The 15,440-nt window shown below is 44.4% G+C and overlaps 2 protein-coding genes across 7 annotated transcripts in view; one reads left to right on the plus strand and one right to left on the minus strand.

Moving 5' to 3' along the window:
- Positions 1–5,818, plus strand: part of LOC147013315 (sialin-like) — a 69,633-nt gene extending 63,815 nt beyond the window's left edge. For both annotated transcript variants that reach the window (XM_085855027.1, XM_085855028.1), the window contains exon 11: positions 5,205–5,818. In XM_085855027.1, the coding sequence (XP_085711153.1) occupies positions 5,205–5,369 (165 nt within the window). In that variant the 3' untranslated portion in view covers positions 5,370–5,818. The remainder of the gene's footprint in view (positions 1–5,204) is intronic.
- Positions 1–15,440, minus strand: part of TRAPPC9 (trafficking protein particle complex subunit 9) — a 131,025-nt gene that overhangs the window by 35,727 nt on the left and 79,858 nt on the right. For 4 of the 5 annotated variants that reach the window (XM_085855024.1, XM_085855023.1, XM_085855025.1 and 1 more), the window contains 4 exons: positions 11,217–11,334; positions 10,444–10,534; positions 9,986–10,209; positions 989–6,649 (listed from right to left, as the gene is read on the minus strand). In XM_085855024.1, coding sequence (XP_085711150.1) covers positions 6,485–6,649; positions 9,986–10,209; positions 10,444–10,534; positions 11,217–11,334 — 598 coding nt within the window. In that variant the 3' untranslated portion in view covers positions 989–6,484. Of the gene's footprint in view, positions 1–988; positions 6,650–9,985; positions 10,210–10,443; positions 10,535–11,216; positions 11,335–15,440 lie in introns of those variants that run through there. The other variant, XM_085855026.1, reaches the window with a different exon arrangement.

The following is a 15,440-nucleotide window of genomic DNA, read 5'->3' on the forward strand; positions in this document are numbered from 1 at the left end:
GGAGGCGGAGGGGGGGGAGGAAATCACGAGGAGGCGGAGGAGGGGGAAAGAGCATGAGGAGGCGGAGGGAGGAAAAGAGCGAGGAGGCGGAGAGAGGAAAAGAGCGAGGAGGCGGAGGGGGGAGAGCGAGGAGGCGGAGGGGGAGAGCAAGGAGGCGGAGGGCGGAAAAGAGCGAGGAGGTGGAGGGAGGAAAAGAGCGAGGAGGCGGAGGGAGGAAAAGAGCAAGAAAGCGGAGGGGGGAAAAGTGCGAGGAGGCGGAAAAGAGCGAGAAGGCGGAGAGGGGGGAGAGCGAGGAGGAAGAGGGGGGAAAGAGCGAGGAGGCGGAGGGGGAAAAGAGCGAGGAGGCGGAGGGGAGGGGAAGAGCGAGGAGGCGGAGGGGGAAGAGCGAGGAGGCGGAGGGGGGAGAGCAAGGAGGTGGAGGGGGGAGAGCAAGGAGGCAGAGGGGGGGAAGAGCGAGGAGGCGGAGGCGGAAAAGAGCGAGGAGGCGGAGGGGCGGAAAAGAGCGAGGAGGCGGAGGACGGAAAAGAGCGAGGAGGCGGAGGGCGGAAAAGAGCGAGGAGGCGGAGGGCGGAAAAGAGCGAGGAGGCGGAGGGCGGAAAAGAGCGAGGAGGCGGAGGGTGGAAAAGAGCGATGAGGCGGAGGGCGGAAAAGAGCGAGGAGGCGGAGGGAGGGAGAGCGAGGAGGTGGAGGGAGGGAGTGAGTGAGTTGGGGTGGGGGAGGGAGTGAGTGAGTTGGGGTGGGGGAGGAAAGGCAGCGAGAAGCGAGAGGAAGGGAAGACAGACGTGTGGTGGAATGTTAAATACGATTAATACTGTTTCATCAAAATGCTTCTGCATAGAATAACAGTGAAGATGAAAACAAAATAATGTCTGAAATCCATTTTCTACTGGTCATACTCAAAATACTGTCCAGACACGTTCAGAGACAAACACCACCTGGACATGTCCAGAGAGACAAGAGACAGACAGAGAAGTATGGAAGCATGCTACTCTGTATTTGGTGGGGGGGGGGCAGCGAACGAGGATGTGGGTGTGGGGAGGGGAGTTAGGAAAGAGAAAATGTTATGCTTAAACACACAGAAAAAGTGCTTGGCCGATAGAAATTCTTCAGGAATCGGCAGATCGGAGTCAGTGTGATTACCGACTACAGTACGTACTGTGTACAACCCAAAAACCTTGAGTAGCTTTCACCCTTGTTTTGGGGAAATTTCAACAAACAAATTTTAAAACGTTGCATTATAGACGTTTCAGGGAGATATGCATAAACATTAATCTTTATAAACAGCTGCCGATCGTCATGTGACAGGTGGGTGAAAAAAATTTGGCTCTAATTAATTTAGAAAACGTGTTAATACGGCAAACGGCTTGGAAATTGGGTGTTATCAAATATATTTTGCTTTGAAACTCAAAAAGTGAAACCATATAACCTTTGTAAATCATGTACCTATACCTTGTAGCAACCGCTGACTGTACATCCCGATTGGGACACGAACTGTACTGCTGTCGACTGTAGGGTGCTCGGTAAGTGGCTTAAACACTCAAACAAGCACTCCAATTAAATGGTTGATAAGGAACGGCTGGCCAGGCTATGGCTGAACACCATATAGAATGCGCCCGCAGCTGTTAAAAATTTTTTTAAATTAATTTGTTCAAATAATTACTTTATCCACAAAAGAGTTGCTGTTTAACATAGAACAACTCTGGAGACATCACAAAGTTTGATTCCCCGTGAAATAAACATTGTAGCCAATCCGCCACGTTGCCTGCTCATCTGTGCACGCATCACGTGATACAGCGGTTCGCGGTCCACACAAACATTATAACTTCATTTTAAAACGTCCGTTTTTCACCAGATTTGCTTCGATACCTTGTGGAGCACCTCATGAAACCTCCAAAAATATCGACACAGATCTGGCAGATGCTATTGATAAGCAGTTCCTCTGGGGGACTGGGTGTGCCGTCAAGCAGTGAATGCATTAAATTGTACAGTTCAATGAAGCTCGTTAATTTTGGCACATTCCTAAATCTTTTGTTCACTTAATAGAATTCTCCAAACAGTAGAAAAAGATAAGTTTAATGCTTTGGAAATTTCACATTTTATTGTGTACATATGGAGAAGGAGGGAACATAGCCTTGCTTGCTTGCAGTAAATCGGTATATAGGCTTAGTTATAAGACTCGTTATTTATTTAAATTATCAGATTTCACTCCAGATTTCAACACTTATTTAGTCCGGACGATATCCGATCGTCAAAGCCGAAATTATATTTCAATGATATACTTTAATTCTTCCGTGAGAGCAGATCGTGGAAAATTGCATCACATAATGATTAAATCACTCCAGGCTCCAAATTTGAAAACTAAAGCACTTAAAAAAAGTGATGTATACAGCAATTCGTAGCTATGATAAGCAGGCATTCGATAATACGAGTGAGGAAAGTGGAAAAAACAACAACTTTATAGTGAAGAAATCGTTGCGGCATGTTCTAAGTCAAGGCAAGGTTGAACAGGTCAAAAAACGAGGCGGCTTCAGACCCCAGCGAGGTAACCCAAGATACGCCTTCAGACTCCATAGAGCAAAGTGACTGAGGATGTGCTTGGTAAAGTATATAATTAAATGAGGCTGTTAATCATCTTCAAAAGGGGTGTTTTAATTCACCCAATTTTCAGTCATGCACTTCCTTGGAGTTTTCTTAGATGCATTAGGATTAGATGCATGCAAAGTTTCAGGCTGTGAGGTTTTATACACACACACGCTAATTGCTCAGTCATTTAAAAAGATAACTTTTGGACATTTCAGTGTGGATTATCAGCAATTTTGAATTAATGGAACAGAAATAATAAATTTTACAACCTTAAGGATACTCATCACGTCTTGGTGACCTTTAATTAGTCAACAAGTATAAATGAGCGAGCAACTTAACGAACATGCAAAAGCATATGTTCCATAATTATCAGAATTTCTTTTTAAATGGACCAAAAGAAGCAATTGTAATTAAACATTTTAAGCTCATCACATCTTCCTTTACCTTTTTTCATCAGCGGTCATGACCTGTGCCATGGTTAATATAACTGTGTCCAGAATTCTCCTGTTTTGAAGAATCTTCAACCAACCCTCCTCCCCTCCAACTTTACCCCATTCTCTAACTCCTCCCTATCCATAACTTTCCCATCTTCCCTTCGCCTCAAAGGCTCCCTAAACTACAACTCACTACCACATTCACACAGAACTGCTTTTCTTATCACTTTCAACAATCCTCTCCCCCATGACCACAATGTATTCCTATTGCTGAACTTGGGATTCAAAAAAGGAAACCCTGTTTAACAAATACAAGTAGATGACCCTTAACCCCCACTACCCCCTTTCCCCTGCATGTTAGCAATAAAATAAAATGCCTGACCCATCACTACACCCCTGCATATCCACAATCTCTTCTACATGCGTTCATTCTATTCTCTCGGCCACTGTTGTTATTCATTTCCAACTTGTATACATGATTGTAAACAAATAATTATGGAAACAGTAAAAACCAGGTATAGGATGCAAATAATACATGATGGAATTGTATCTCGTGTCATAATTGTATTCTCCAGTGTAGTCTCATGATAATGTAGCACACTGTGGTTGGTCATCATGCAAGCAATCAGAAGGTGCTACACCTGCAGAAGGACTATCAACTATGGTCCCAAGGAAGGAACGGTCACATAAGCTTATAGAAATCGAAGTGTTAGTGAAGGCCACTATGTTGGTGTAAGTTGTGTGAACCCAGAGGAGGATACGCCCTAACTTACGGAGTTGAGGAAGAAAGCCTAAACCTTCCAAAACTGATGTGAAGTACTTCAAGGAATGTTCTCTATGGGATGGATAATAATCCAGTCGAGATGTTACGCATGAACTCGCTGAAAGTACCGGTGTCAACATTTATTTAAGAACTGATAAACATTTGTGTTACCTAGTGTCGATAGACGTATCGCTGCTCAAACATTTGCAGAGGAGAGGTAACAGAACGAAAAGGTGTCAATTGGCAACAGAAATGAAATGGTGAGATGACAAAACCTGGAAAAAGGTGTTCTTTACAGATAAGTCCAAGTTTGAACCATTTGGTAATAATTAACAGCAATTTGCTTGAAGGCACACCAGGGAGCGGTTGCATCTCGGTGAAGGTATGTCAGGATTTGCATAAAATCAAAGGTACACTGACTGCCGACAGGTACAGGCAGGTTCCGAGTCATCATGCCATTCTATCAGGAATTCAGGTCATTGGTTGGGAATCGGTCTTCCAACATGACAATCTTCCCAAGCATTACAACTGATGCAATGTAAATAGGCTGATGGAATGCTCACAAACACGCCTTGGCCTGCACAAAGTCCTGATGTGAACATCAGTGAGGTCAGATGGGATCATCTGGATAACGAGTCAAAACTAACAATTATTGTGGAGGATTCATGGAAAGTGCTCCAGGATATTTGGAACATTCCAGTCAAACTGTATGGGAGGAAGAATAGGGGTCATGCTGTAAAGGAAAGGGCTCACAAACCAAACACTAACGTACTGTACAAGGTAGTCATGTTTTGGTATATTTTTGTACATTTTGTGGAACAATGCATCATGTATAATGTATTCGATACATCTTAGACTTATTCCATTTGTGCATATCCTGGGTGTTTCCATAATTATTTCCAATACTATGTGCATCCCCTTTTGGTAGTTGGGAAATATAATGCCCTCCATAATTTAGCTCCTTGAGCAGCAGAGATGCTGAATCAAAATTAATGCTTTTTCCGACCTTCCAATGACAACAAAATTAGCCAACACAGATATTAGATAAACAGGTACAACCTGAAAGCACTCACTCACTGTTCCAAATGTATCATTTGCTAATGACGTACAACCTAATTGAGTAAAGACTACATGATGTGGGGAAGGTTACAATTGACTTGGAGAAGGCTGCTCGTCTTACACGAGTCCACAAGGGGGAAGAATTAGAGCATGAACAAAATGGTTCCGTCCTGGAAGCAATTTCATTTGCACAGGGTAGTCAATAAGAACCTCGGGCAGCAGTAGATGCCGCAGCGCAGGCATGTCAGCTTTGAAGGAAAGTATCCAACATGGCGACAGAAAAACCATCCGCATTCGCGAGCTATTGCAAATGGTTCTCGTCCGTTAACCGATTGCACTAATACACTGCAATGCCTCCCTTGCAGCATACCCTTCCGGAATGGCAGAACGTGTTCTACATCGCTTCGGCGGTCAGCGTGTTTGGAGCGGTGTTCTTTGTGCTGTTTGGAAGTGGGAAGATTCAGAAGTGGGCAATGGTGGACCACATCCAGTGCGCAAAGGCCAGCAGATCTGTCGAGAAACTAAAATGAGCGAGGAGGACAACGAGTGGCTTTGGCGAAGAGCACGTTCTACAAGCTGCCTTCAACATAGACATACTTGAAGACTGCAGATACAGCAATGAAATTACCATATTTAGCAGTGGTGGGAAGAATAATATTGGTTATTCTGGTGTTGTGGAATAATTGCACATCAGAGTACTCTCGCAGACCTCAAGATGCACTGATTGTTGTGCTATATGAGCAGAGAATGTAAGAGGGTGTCAGGGACACCAAAATGGCAAACTTGGATTTTAAAAGTTTTCTCCTGTTTTTAAATACCTTTATTTGCTCCTCGAAGTTCTGCTCGACTTGTACAAAAACAAGTTGTGTACCCTTCCACGTTTTTTGCATGCACCAAGATTTATTAGCAAATGAACGCGAGGGCACGGTACTGTACAACGTTTGTGAGTGCTGCGAATAAAGCGATACTGTTTCTCTTCCATACGACGCACTGGAATGGCCGCTGCGACATACAGTGGAGACGGCACGCAATTGCTGAGTTCCACCAGTCGTGGGAAATAACGTCCACTTTCCAAACCCCAAGATAAGTAACTGGAAAAAAATGTCGTGTCTGGAGTATGTGGTTTGCAGCAGTGAGGGATGATGCCGATCAGGCTTGACCTTCTTCCCAGCTATCCCTTTGTTCCTAGTCCTTGTATGGGCAGTCCCAAAACAAGGTAATACACAGAAGGTTTAAGTGCACAAAAAAAAATGTACAATAGATATAGGTATTATTCAATATTGCAAACAATTTAAAAGCAAAGACTTGATAAGCTTTCATTCAAAAAGACTCCCTTGATACCAGCGATGCAGCATCTGTTTGACCCGGCACAGTCACTGCCGCAGATGTACCTCGCACCTGAGCAGACAAGAGCAACACCGTGGAAACCTGTGCAGATGAACGGGTAGAAGCAAATGGAATGACGAGATGGAATGCAGAACCCACTTTGGTGGGAAGACCAAGATGTGTGGACCTTGGAAAGAAGCAGCTCACATGGCAATGGTGAACATTGTCCCCATAGCACCCTTTTTGGCACAGCAAGAGGAAGATGAGGGGAAAGGGGTTGGGTGTAGGTTGGCTAGGCATGGTGCAATATCCACGAGAGTCATACTGGCTGCTCTGACACGCGCACGTGTACAGTGGGAAGGCAGAGCCATGAGGCAGGAAACTGTCCTTCTGTGCCATCTTGGAACTGGATTTTCAACAGGAAGTCCCCAGAAAAAAGGAAGAGGCAAGAGCAGTGAAAGGTCACAACACCTGCAGGCTGCACCTGTGGTGGCAGATAGAGCATGAGAGAATGTGGCTCAGGAGTCTTAGGAATACCAGAGTGTGCTCCACATTATCCTATGTAGTTTGGGCAGATAATAGCAATTTTTGAGAAGAATCGTGCAAATGATGATACAAGCATCAAACCTGGTACATTGGTTCTCCAGGGGATTCTAATCAAATCTGCCTGATTGGCCATTTGAAAATCCAAGATGGCGGCCATTTTTCAAGATGGCCACCAAGTTAGCCGACCGAAGTTGACTTTTTGCTTAGAAGTATTTGTAGTTGTCCGATTTGCGTGATCTTGGTGTGGACCCCTATGTTTTCAAGCCTGCTGGAGTGGATTTTCCTGTTTTTAAAGCCCCCTGACACACACTTTTTCTGATTTTGCACCACTTTAATGATTGTCATATGAAGCTAAGGCCTTTCTGCAACCGGGCCCTGGCTAGTAAATGTTCAAAGTTATGCATACCATGTGAATGTTCCTCCAGCTGCTAATGTCCACATATGCAGCTGCAGAGTGCTGTGCAGGGGAGCCGTGACTGAAAGCACTTGCATCTCCAGTTGCAACCTTTCTTACAGGAACACTTGGTCAGTTCCTGACAGCTGGCGGCATTAGGGGGTAGTGTTGTCCAACATATCTGCCACGTCTCTCCTTTCTGTGTCCATCCCCATTCAGCGGGACTGCTCGTGTCTGGACTGGAGATGGTTGCCTGGCCCCAGATGATCCCAGCCTGATAGGCCGCACGCTTTGCATGTTCTCTGAGGGCTGCCTGTGTTGGTGGAATTGAGTTGTACGGCCTCTGCTTGTGGGCAAAGAGATCCAGTCTTGCGGCAAATCCAGATGACTCCATCTTCCACGTACCGTGCAACAACTGCTTCTCCTAACTGGGCTGAGACTTCTAGGACTCTGTCATATAATATGCTGAGCCCATTCTCATGGAGCATGTCAATGAGTTGCCTCTTCCTCATCTTGGGAAACACATACAGGCCAACGTAGACTGCAAAAGGTGTCTCACGGTCCTTGGAATGCCTGTGGACATCCGTTCCTTCCTTGTACTTGGCAAAGCAGTTGTATTGCAGGAGCTGTGATATAGAAAAGGTCAGATTTTGATGCTCCATGCTGGAGTTGGGACTTGATGTCTGCGCCATGTTCGACCATGCATACAAATTGCAGAAGTGATGGTGGTACAGCCTGTTCTAGGTCTGTGTCGTGAAACGTGCTGCTGAAATGCGACTTTTTATGGAGCATGTCTCATCTTATTATCCCAGCAGCTTTCGCTGGATAGATCGCTTCACCGTACTTGGATGCTTATGTGAGGATTGAGCCTACGTCATTCTCAAAAGCCAGCAGAACATCTCGTCCTTGGCGATGAGCTTGCAGCTTGGGGATGTGAAAAAGCAGCTGGTCCTTAAGTCGAGTAGGATGAACATCAGGCGATTCAACACCAAGCTGCTCCAGCCTCTGCTTGTAAAGCATGGTCATATCAGCAAGCCTGAAAATGGGTGGATCTGTACTATCACTGGCAGTTTTCATCTCACTTATGTCGGTGACCAGTTCGGAGAAAGCAATTGGAGATGCTTCCTTCCAGTGCTCCTGTGCTTTCTCTTGCTCCTGCGCCTTCAGGTAGTCTCGTTCTCGGTTATACAGTGCCACCAAGCAGGCAGGGTGATATTTCAGTTCTTGTGCTATGACATCTCCTACACTCAGTTTGGCAAGGAGTTTTCTATCACTGAGTGTTTTTGCACATTGGTTTATTCTCTTATTCAATTTCATTGTCATTGCTTCTCTCAGCTCACCCCCTTGGGTTTCGCAAAGAAAACATTCTTGTGTTTTAGCTTCTTGGACCTTTTGTGGGATTTAACTTCCACTGCCCTCATCACTAGCACCTGCAGGGATTGATCTTTTTTCAGCTCTGTGTAAGTTTGTGTTGTTAAATAGAAGCCTGCAACTCTAATGATATCATGCCTTGTTTTGTCTCAAGGTTTCCTCTATCCCACCACCTTCGTCAAGTCTTGCAGGGTCGAGCTTAATTGGTAGTGCATTGAATGAGTGAAACAGAGGAATATTCCTTGCCAAGTTCATATACCCATCATCTCCTCTTTTGGCAGGATTGGCCTGGGGGGGACTTTAGATCTTCTTTCTTAACCTCCTGACATAGGCAACACTTGGTCCAGACAGTGTTCCATGATTTACCAGTAGAACTCGCGTCCATGGCCAGTACGACGTTAAGGGTCGAGGGTTTATCCTTTTTCCACCCTGTACATGTATAATGGACACTTTCCTGTATGGGATACAACTAGGTTTATGCATCTGCTCTACACCTAGTCCGATCGTTCATCCAGTGTCATAAGTCCCGTGTGATCTGTACACCATCCAGATAACTAAAACTCTGTTATCCTTGGCTCGGCTCTCCCACGCTGGCACGTCCTGTCGATTCAGGTGTACAGATTAGGGTTGATTAGGCAACATTTGGGACACTACTAAGTTGTTGCAGTATGATGCCAACATACAATTCCTACTTAGCTGACACTGAACCCCATGCTGAGTTTCACAGCAGTGATGTCACCAATGTGCCTTGGTAGTGCCCGACAATCACTACTTCAAGAAATTCTTATTTGGCGATGAACTGGAAATGTTGATTAAAGGACTGGTAAGTGGCCTGGATTCAATCAGCACATCTGTTTCAACAACTTCGTGTACTTCGAAAATTTAGAGCTAGATGTACTGCATCACACGCAGAGACCTTCTGTGTGCTACCCTCACCTAGTTTAGCCCGCGAGCCAACACGGTTTACCAGGGTGTGGCCGATGCCGTGCACTAGCAACTTCTTGGAGCCATGAGATGAGAGTTGGGCCAGTGATGAGGACCAGTGCCAGTAGTCCATCCGAGGGATGTGGCTGACTGCTGAAACAAAGGTACTACCTCTAACACTACACCCCTACACCCCATGCATAAGTAGCGACTACCACATGCATGTTAAGTCATGCAAACGTATGAAAATCATAAACAAATGTGAAAAATCAGAAAAAGTGTGTGTCAGGGGGCTTTAAAAACAGGAAAATCCACTCCAGCAGGCTTGAAAACAGGAATCCACACTTAGATCATGCAAATCGGACAACTACAAATACTTCCAAGCAAAAAGTCAACTTCGAGAGGCTAACTTGGTGGCCATCTGGGATTTTCAAATGGCCAATCGGGCAGATTTGATCAGAAAGCCCTGCAGAAGAGAAATGCCAAATTTGATGCTCGTTTCATAATTTGCACAATTTTTCTACTATCTACTACACTAATGAGAAGAAACTGTGTAGCACAAAGACAAACACAAAACAGCTTTACCTGTGGTAGATGGCTGGAATTAGAGCCGAGGAAAACAGCAACAGATTTAAGTGCCCAATCTTGTAGCCCATTATGAAAGTCAAGGAAAGGCCGCAGCTCAAGGGAAAAGGGACCAACTGGCACGGCTGTCCCATTTGTGAGTCGAATTGTGACAGCCAGTGGCTTCCCCACACATGCGGACACTAGTTCCTCTCCAATGCAGGTCAGGCCACCAACCTCCACATCTGCACGCAGTAGCACAGTCGCATCAGTGTATCGAATGAGGATCAATCGGATTTAAAGAAAAGAAAAAAGGTTTTCATTGAATGAAACATGATTTTCAACTCGTTTCTCATGATCCTACAAGATCACCACCGTATACATTCAGGGCAGACATAACCATGGCACAGGATTTAAACCACAAAGAGCATTGAAGAGGAGTGGAGCTGTCAGAAAATTTCCATGTTCAGCAGGCTCACCCCATTGCAACGGAGCCAGACGCAGCTGTTCCAGAACCGCAGGACTCACGACCTGAGCCACACTTGCCTCCCCCTTCCGTCCATTGGACAGATGAACCTCTGGTCAAGAGAACTGTCCACCAAGAGAAGTGCATCTGGGACAACACTTCAATGCACACCTTTCTCAACATAAAAATAAAACCACACACTTGCCTCCTCCTTCATTATCCAACTTCCTGGAATGCAATGCAATATTTGGGTCGGCACAATGGCACACAAATAGCGAATTCTCCTTAAGGTTTCTTGCCTGGTGTTCGGTTACCAGTTTAAAGATAAGCAGTCATCCTGCTGTTTAGCAGTGATGGTGGTTAATCAAAGAGTTAATCAAGCTGCCTGTACCGTGAGCTAGCATTCATTGGTGGATGTTTAAGATACCAAGTGACCTTTCAAAAACAGCTTTCCATGGGAACCCGGTACACTGGACAGATTTTAAAATCACAACCATTGACTTCCACAATTACAGCAAATGATCTCAGAACAATTACAGACTTGCATTCTTATATAAACCAACCATTAGAAGTATAACAAATTTCCGATAATTTAAAAAGGGCCGAGTTAAGTTTAAATTACTAAAATAAAAGCACTTTCGTTATTACGGCTTCGTTTGATGGAGAAAAAAATATGAATGACATATGTAGATAGAGCTTTTGGATCGATGAGTCCTCATGTGGGATAAAATAATTAAGAGTTTGTAGTGTGGGGCTCTGACTCCTTCACGAAGCAATCAAGGATACAATGAGCCAACGAAGGCCAAGCTGCCGACACATGGCTTCAGCCTCTGATCGCTGCAGACCTCTGGGCGAGCCGGTCCTGTCAGTGGATCCGTTCAGCCGATGCAGCTGCGCTGCCATCCTGTGTGCATCAATGGATGGGTTACTCACCGTGCGGACCGTTTTGAACATTCGCTTCATCCGTCACGCTGTCTACACCTTTTAGCAAAACTGGGATCGAGCAAACCACACAGCTAAGGCTTTTATTTATCCTCGCCAGAGGAGAAGGTTTTGGGTCCGTTTGTCTGTCTGCACATAATGTAGGCCAAAAATGCCACCTGGTGGGAGCCAGTTCCTGTTTTTCAACTGAGTACTGTTGCCATTTGTGAACCCCATGAATTAATAAAATGTGACCTGCATCTACATTCGCGGTCCTGGGATTCATGATTTTTGGGGGTTTTTCCGCGTTTTCGCAACTTTTCTGACCTGTTTCTGCATTTGCAGCCGTGTGCGTAACGTGATCACAGGCGTATTCGCAATTTTTCTGACCTGCCTCTACATTCGCGGCTTTTCACGGGATTTTTTAATTTTCTCTTATGAATCACGAAATGCAGGGAACCTATCTCCCTTTTCCGAAACTGAAACAATGCTCCGACATTCATGGATTCGATAGTCACGACATTTTTCATTCAGGAATGTCAGGGTTCCAGAGTACTGCACCTCAATACAGTACTGTATCTACAATTAGAATACAAGTCCGTCTATAAAGTTCGTATGAGAAAAACCACACAAAACAAGTACTGGCAAGGGTCTGCAATCTCTGAATGCTCTTTCAAGTTACCTCTGCCACCAAAGGTGGATGGATGGAGATTATGTATATTCACCCCATCCATCTTTGTTTTTGAGATATCCTGTTGAGAGAGAGATAGACAAACAATTATGGACAGATTCGGACTAAACTTGGTGGACAGATTGGGTTTGTGACAAGGACGAATTCATCGATTTTGGTGAAGATGCAGATCCGGATCCAAGCATTTTTTAAAGTGATTCTTCACAATTGAGAGATCGGGCCAAAAATGATACACAGCACGATATTTCAAATTGTTGTGGACAGGTTATGACAAAACTTGATGGATGAGTTGGGAAGGTGACGAGAACAAGCAAATTACATTTAGATTAAGGTCCGGATGCAGATTTGGCCTCAGTGTAAACTGTTCAGTCTCAGTGTAAACAGTGTAAACTGGATACAAAATGTAAACTGTTCAGCCTGGCAGAGGTACACGCTCTACTGAACACTGTTAAGGATGTCACCTAAATCATTCCAGTGTGAGACCAATATAATAAATATGTGTGTGTGTGTGTGTGTGTGTGTGTGTGTGTGTGTGTGTGTGTGTGTGTGTGTGTGTGTAATATATATATATATATATATATATATATATATATATATATATATATATATATATATATATATATATATATATCTTCTTCTTCTTTCGGCTGCTCCCGTTCGGGGTCGCCACAGCGGATAATCTGTATGATCCGCATAGTGATTTGGCCCATGTTTTACGCCGGATGCCCTTCCTGACACAACCCTGGTCGCCTCTTACGACACAGGGATATGGTACACCTATTTTAAGCGGGGTATACACGGGCCCAGTATATTGGTACTCATTTCGCCGACCTCGGAAGGATGACAGGCTGAGTCAACCCCCTGGTGTATTAATTCAGTGGCCCAACGGGGCTTGAACTCAGGACCTTTTGGATCCCAAGCCGCTGCCCTAACCACTGCGCCAACACCAGGCTTAAATATATATATATATATGTAAATAAATATATATATATATATATATATATATGTAAATAAATATATATATATATATATATATATATATATATATATATATATATATATATATATATATATATATATATGTAAATAAATATATATATGTAAATAAATATATATATATATATATATATATATATATATATATATATATATATATATATATATATTGTTACGGTGCCGTGCGTCGGCCACCAACCAAGTGCTCTGACGGAGCCACAAGTCGAGTCGGCCCGACCGATCGTCTGGAATATAGATCGCCGCCCGGATAAGTCCGAGTCGACGGGTCCTTGTACAAGAACCGAAATTGGCCAATGGGCAGATCACGTGGGGTAGGGTTGATTGCCAATCTTCAATGGACCTAAATACCCACGTGATCCAACTACCGGGGTATTCCACCCTCGACGGAACAAACCGCCGAGGCGAGCCTGTCCCGTGCGCGATTCCGAGTGGCTTAATCACCGAGAACAGTCGGTCCAAATGTCCCCGTTTTATGGCAAACCAACGGCTTTCTAACTACCAACACACAAGATGCTCAGTCAATGAAAGAATCGACGCGACGAGCTGAAAACATTTAACAATTGGGGTATTTATTAATAATAATGGGGAACGAGGGAAGCACGTAAGAGCAGAACTATTCCGACTATACGAAATGCAATGCAAAGATTTACAGCACACAAAGCACTTACCAATTTCCTACTTATTAGACAGGCCCATGGATACACGTACGCACGCACGCACGCACGCACACACACACACACCCACACACACCCAAGAAATGGTGGCTGAGGTCTTTAATAACGGGCTCCAGCTCGGAGGACAGGTGAGCTGAAACCCAGAACCTATCTCGAACCTCTCCACCTTGTGTGGTCTTCAAGTTGTTCGGACCTGGGCTCCAGCGAGAGCGAGCTGGACCCAATCGCCGTGAGTCACGATCCTTCCTGAGCTCCCGCGAATCCTTCCGCACTGGTGAGACGAGGCGCCGATCCTTCCCGTCGATGCGTCGCTTCCCCAAAGAACCACCTCCAAGAAGAGGTCGATGAGTCGCACCAAGCCGGGAACCAAAATGGAGAACAAAGAGCTCCACGGACCAAGAAGAAGAAGCCACCACTCACAGCTCGAGCCGAGCGACCAGCTCAACTCTCTTCCAAACAAGGCAGCTCTCCAAAAAGCTTTCAAAAGTCTCCAACCCTAACCAGAGTCAAGCAGGACCCGAAGGTCTGCTGAACTACCACTTCTGCAGAAGCAAAAAGCTTCCGAAGGCCTCAACCCTAACCCAAGCCAAACAGGACCCGAAGGTCTGCTGAACGACTCCCCTCAACTCCCCACTTCCAAACACGAACAAAGAAAGGATCTCCTCTTATCCTTCTCCGGCCCCTTCCCCCACGTCTGGCGTGACTCATGCCCTCGTCATCCATCCCCCGCTCAACCAAGGGTGGTAGGGAGTTGTTGACGTCATGAATCACGGGACGGAAGGGCTCTTCTTCCTCTTCGCAGAAGAGGGGGAGGGACGTCTCCATTCTGTTGGGATCGCTCTTTAACTATTAAATCGATCCGCAGCACATCTAATCGATTTCTGAACTTTTAAACAATGGAAGGTGAGCTATCGAAGGAACAAGCACTTATCGACATAGCTGACTAAAGGAACCTGTATGTTGTGTGCAATCAAATTCCAAATTCGTAACAATATATATATATATATATATATATATATATATATATATATATATATATATATATATATATATATATATATATATATATCTATCTATTATAATACCAAGTTGCACACTAAAAACTTGGCTCGCCGTCACACGATCCCTATGAAATTGCTGTGGCACTTAGCGGACATGCCGACGATGTTTGGGAAGTCTTGGCGTTCCATAGTACCACTTGCATTTTGCACAATGCGTATTTTTGTCATTCCCCATGTACGATCTGTCGTCTGCTACCAGCTATGTTGTACTGCTATCCCGTGCATGGGTATCGCTAGTATATTTTATATATATATATATATATATATATATATATATATATATATATATATATATATATATATATATATATATATATATATATATATATATATATATATATATATATATATAGATATATATATCTATATATATTCCTCTGTCAGAATCTCCCCGGTGTGTACCCCGGTTCTAATAGGTACACCGTATCCCTATGTGTCGTAAGAGGCGTCTAAAAGGGTTGGCGTCAGGAAGTGCATCCGGCCATAAAAACAATCGCCTCAAAAGGAAACCATGATGAGTACAACTGATGGGCAGCCCGAAGTACCCCATGGGGTCCTCACCCCCTCTCGTTAAAACTCAAGGTGGGGAACCCGATCGAAGCAAGGAAGGAAATTTTTCCATTTATGATGACCAATCGTCTGATGC

This window comes from Eptatretus burgeri, chromosome 14, assembly GCF_056783735.1.
Source record: "Eptatretus burgeri isolate ZD-2024b chromosome 14, Ebu_testis_v1, whole genome shotgun sequence".
NCBI classification, from domain to species: Eukaryota; Metazoa; Chordata; class Myxini; order Myxiniformes; family Myxinidae; genus Eptatretus; species Eptatretus burgeri.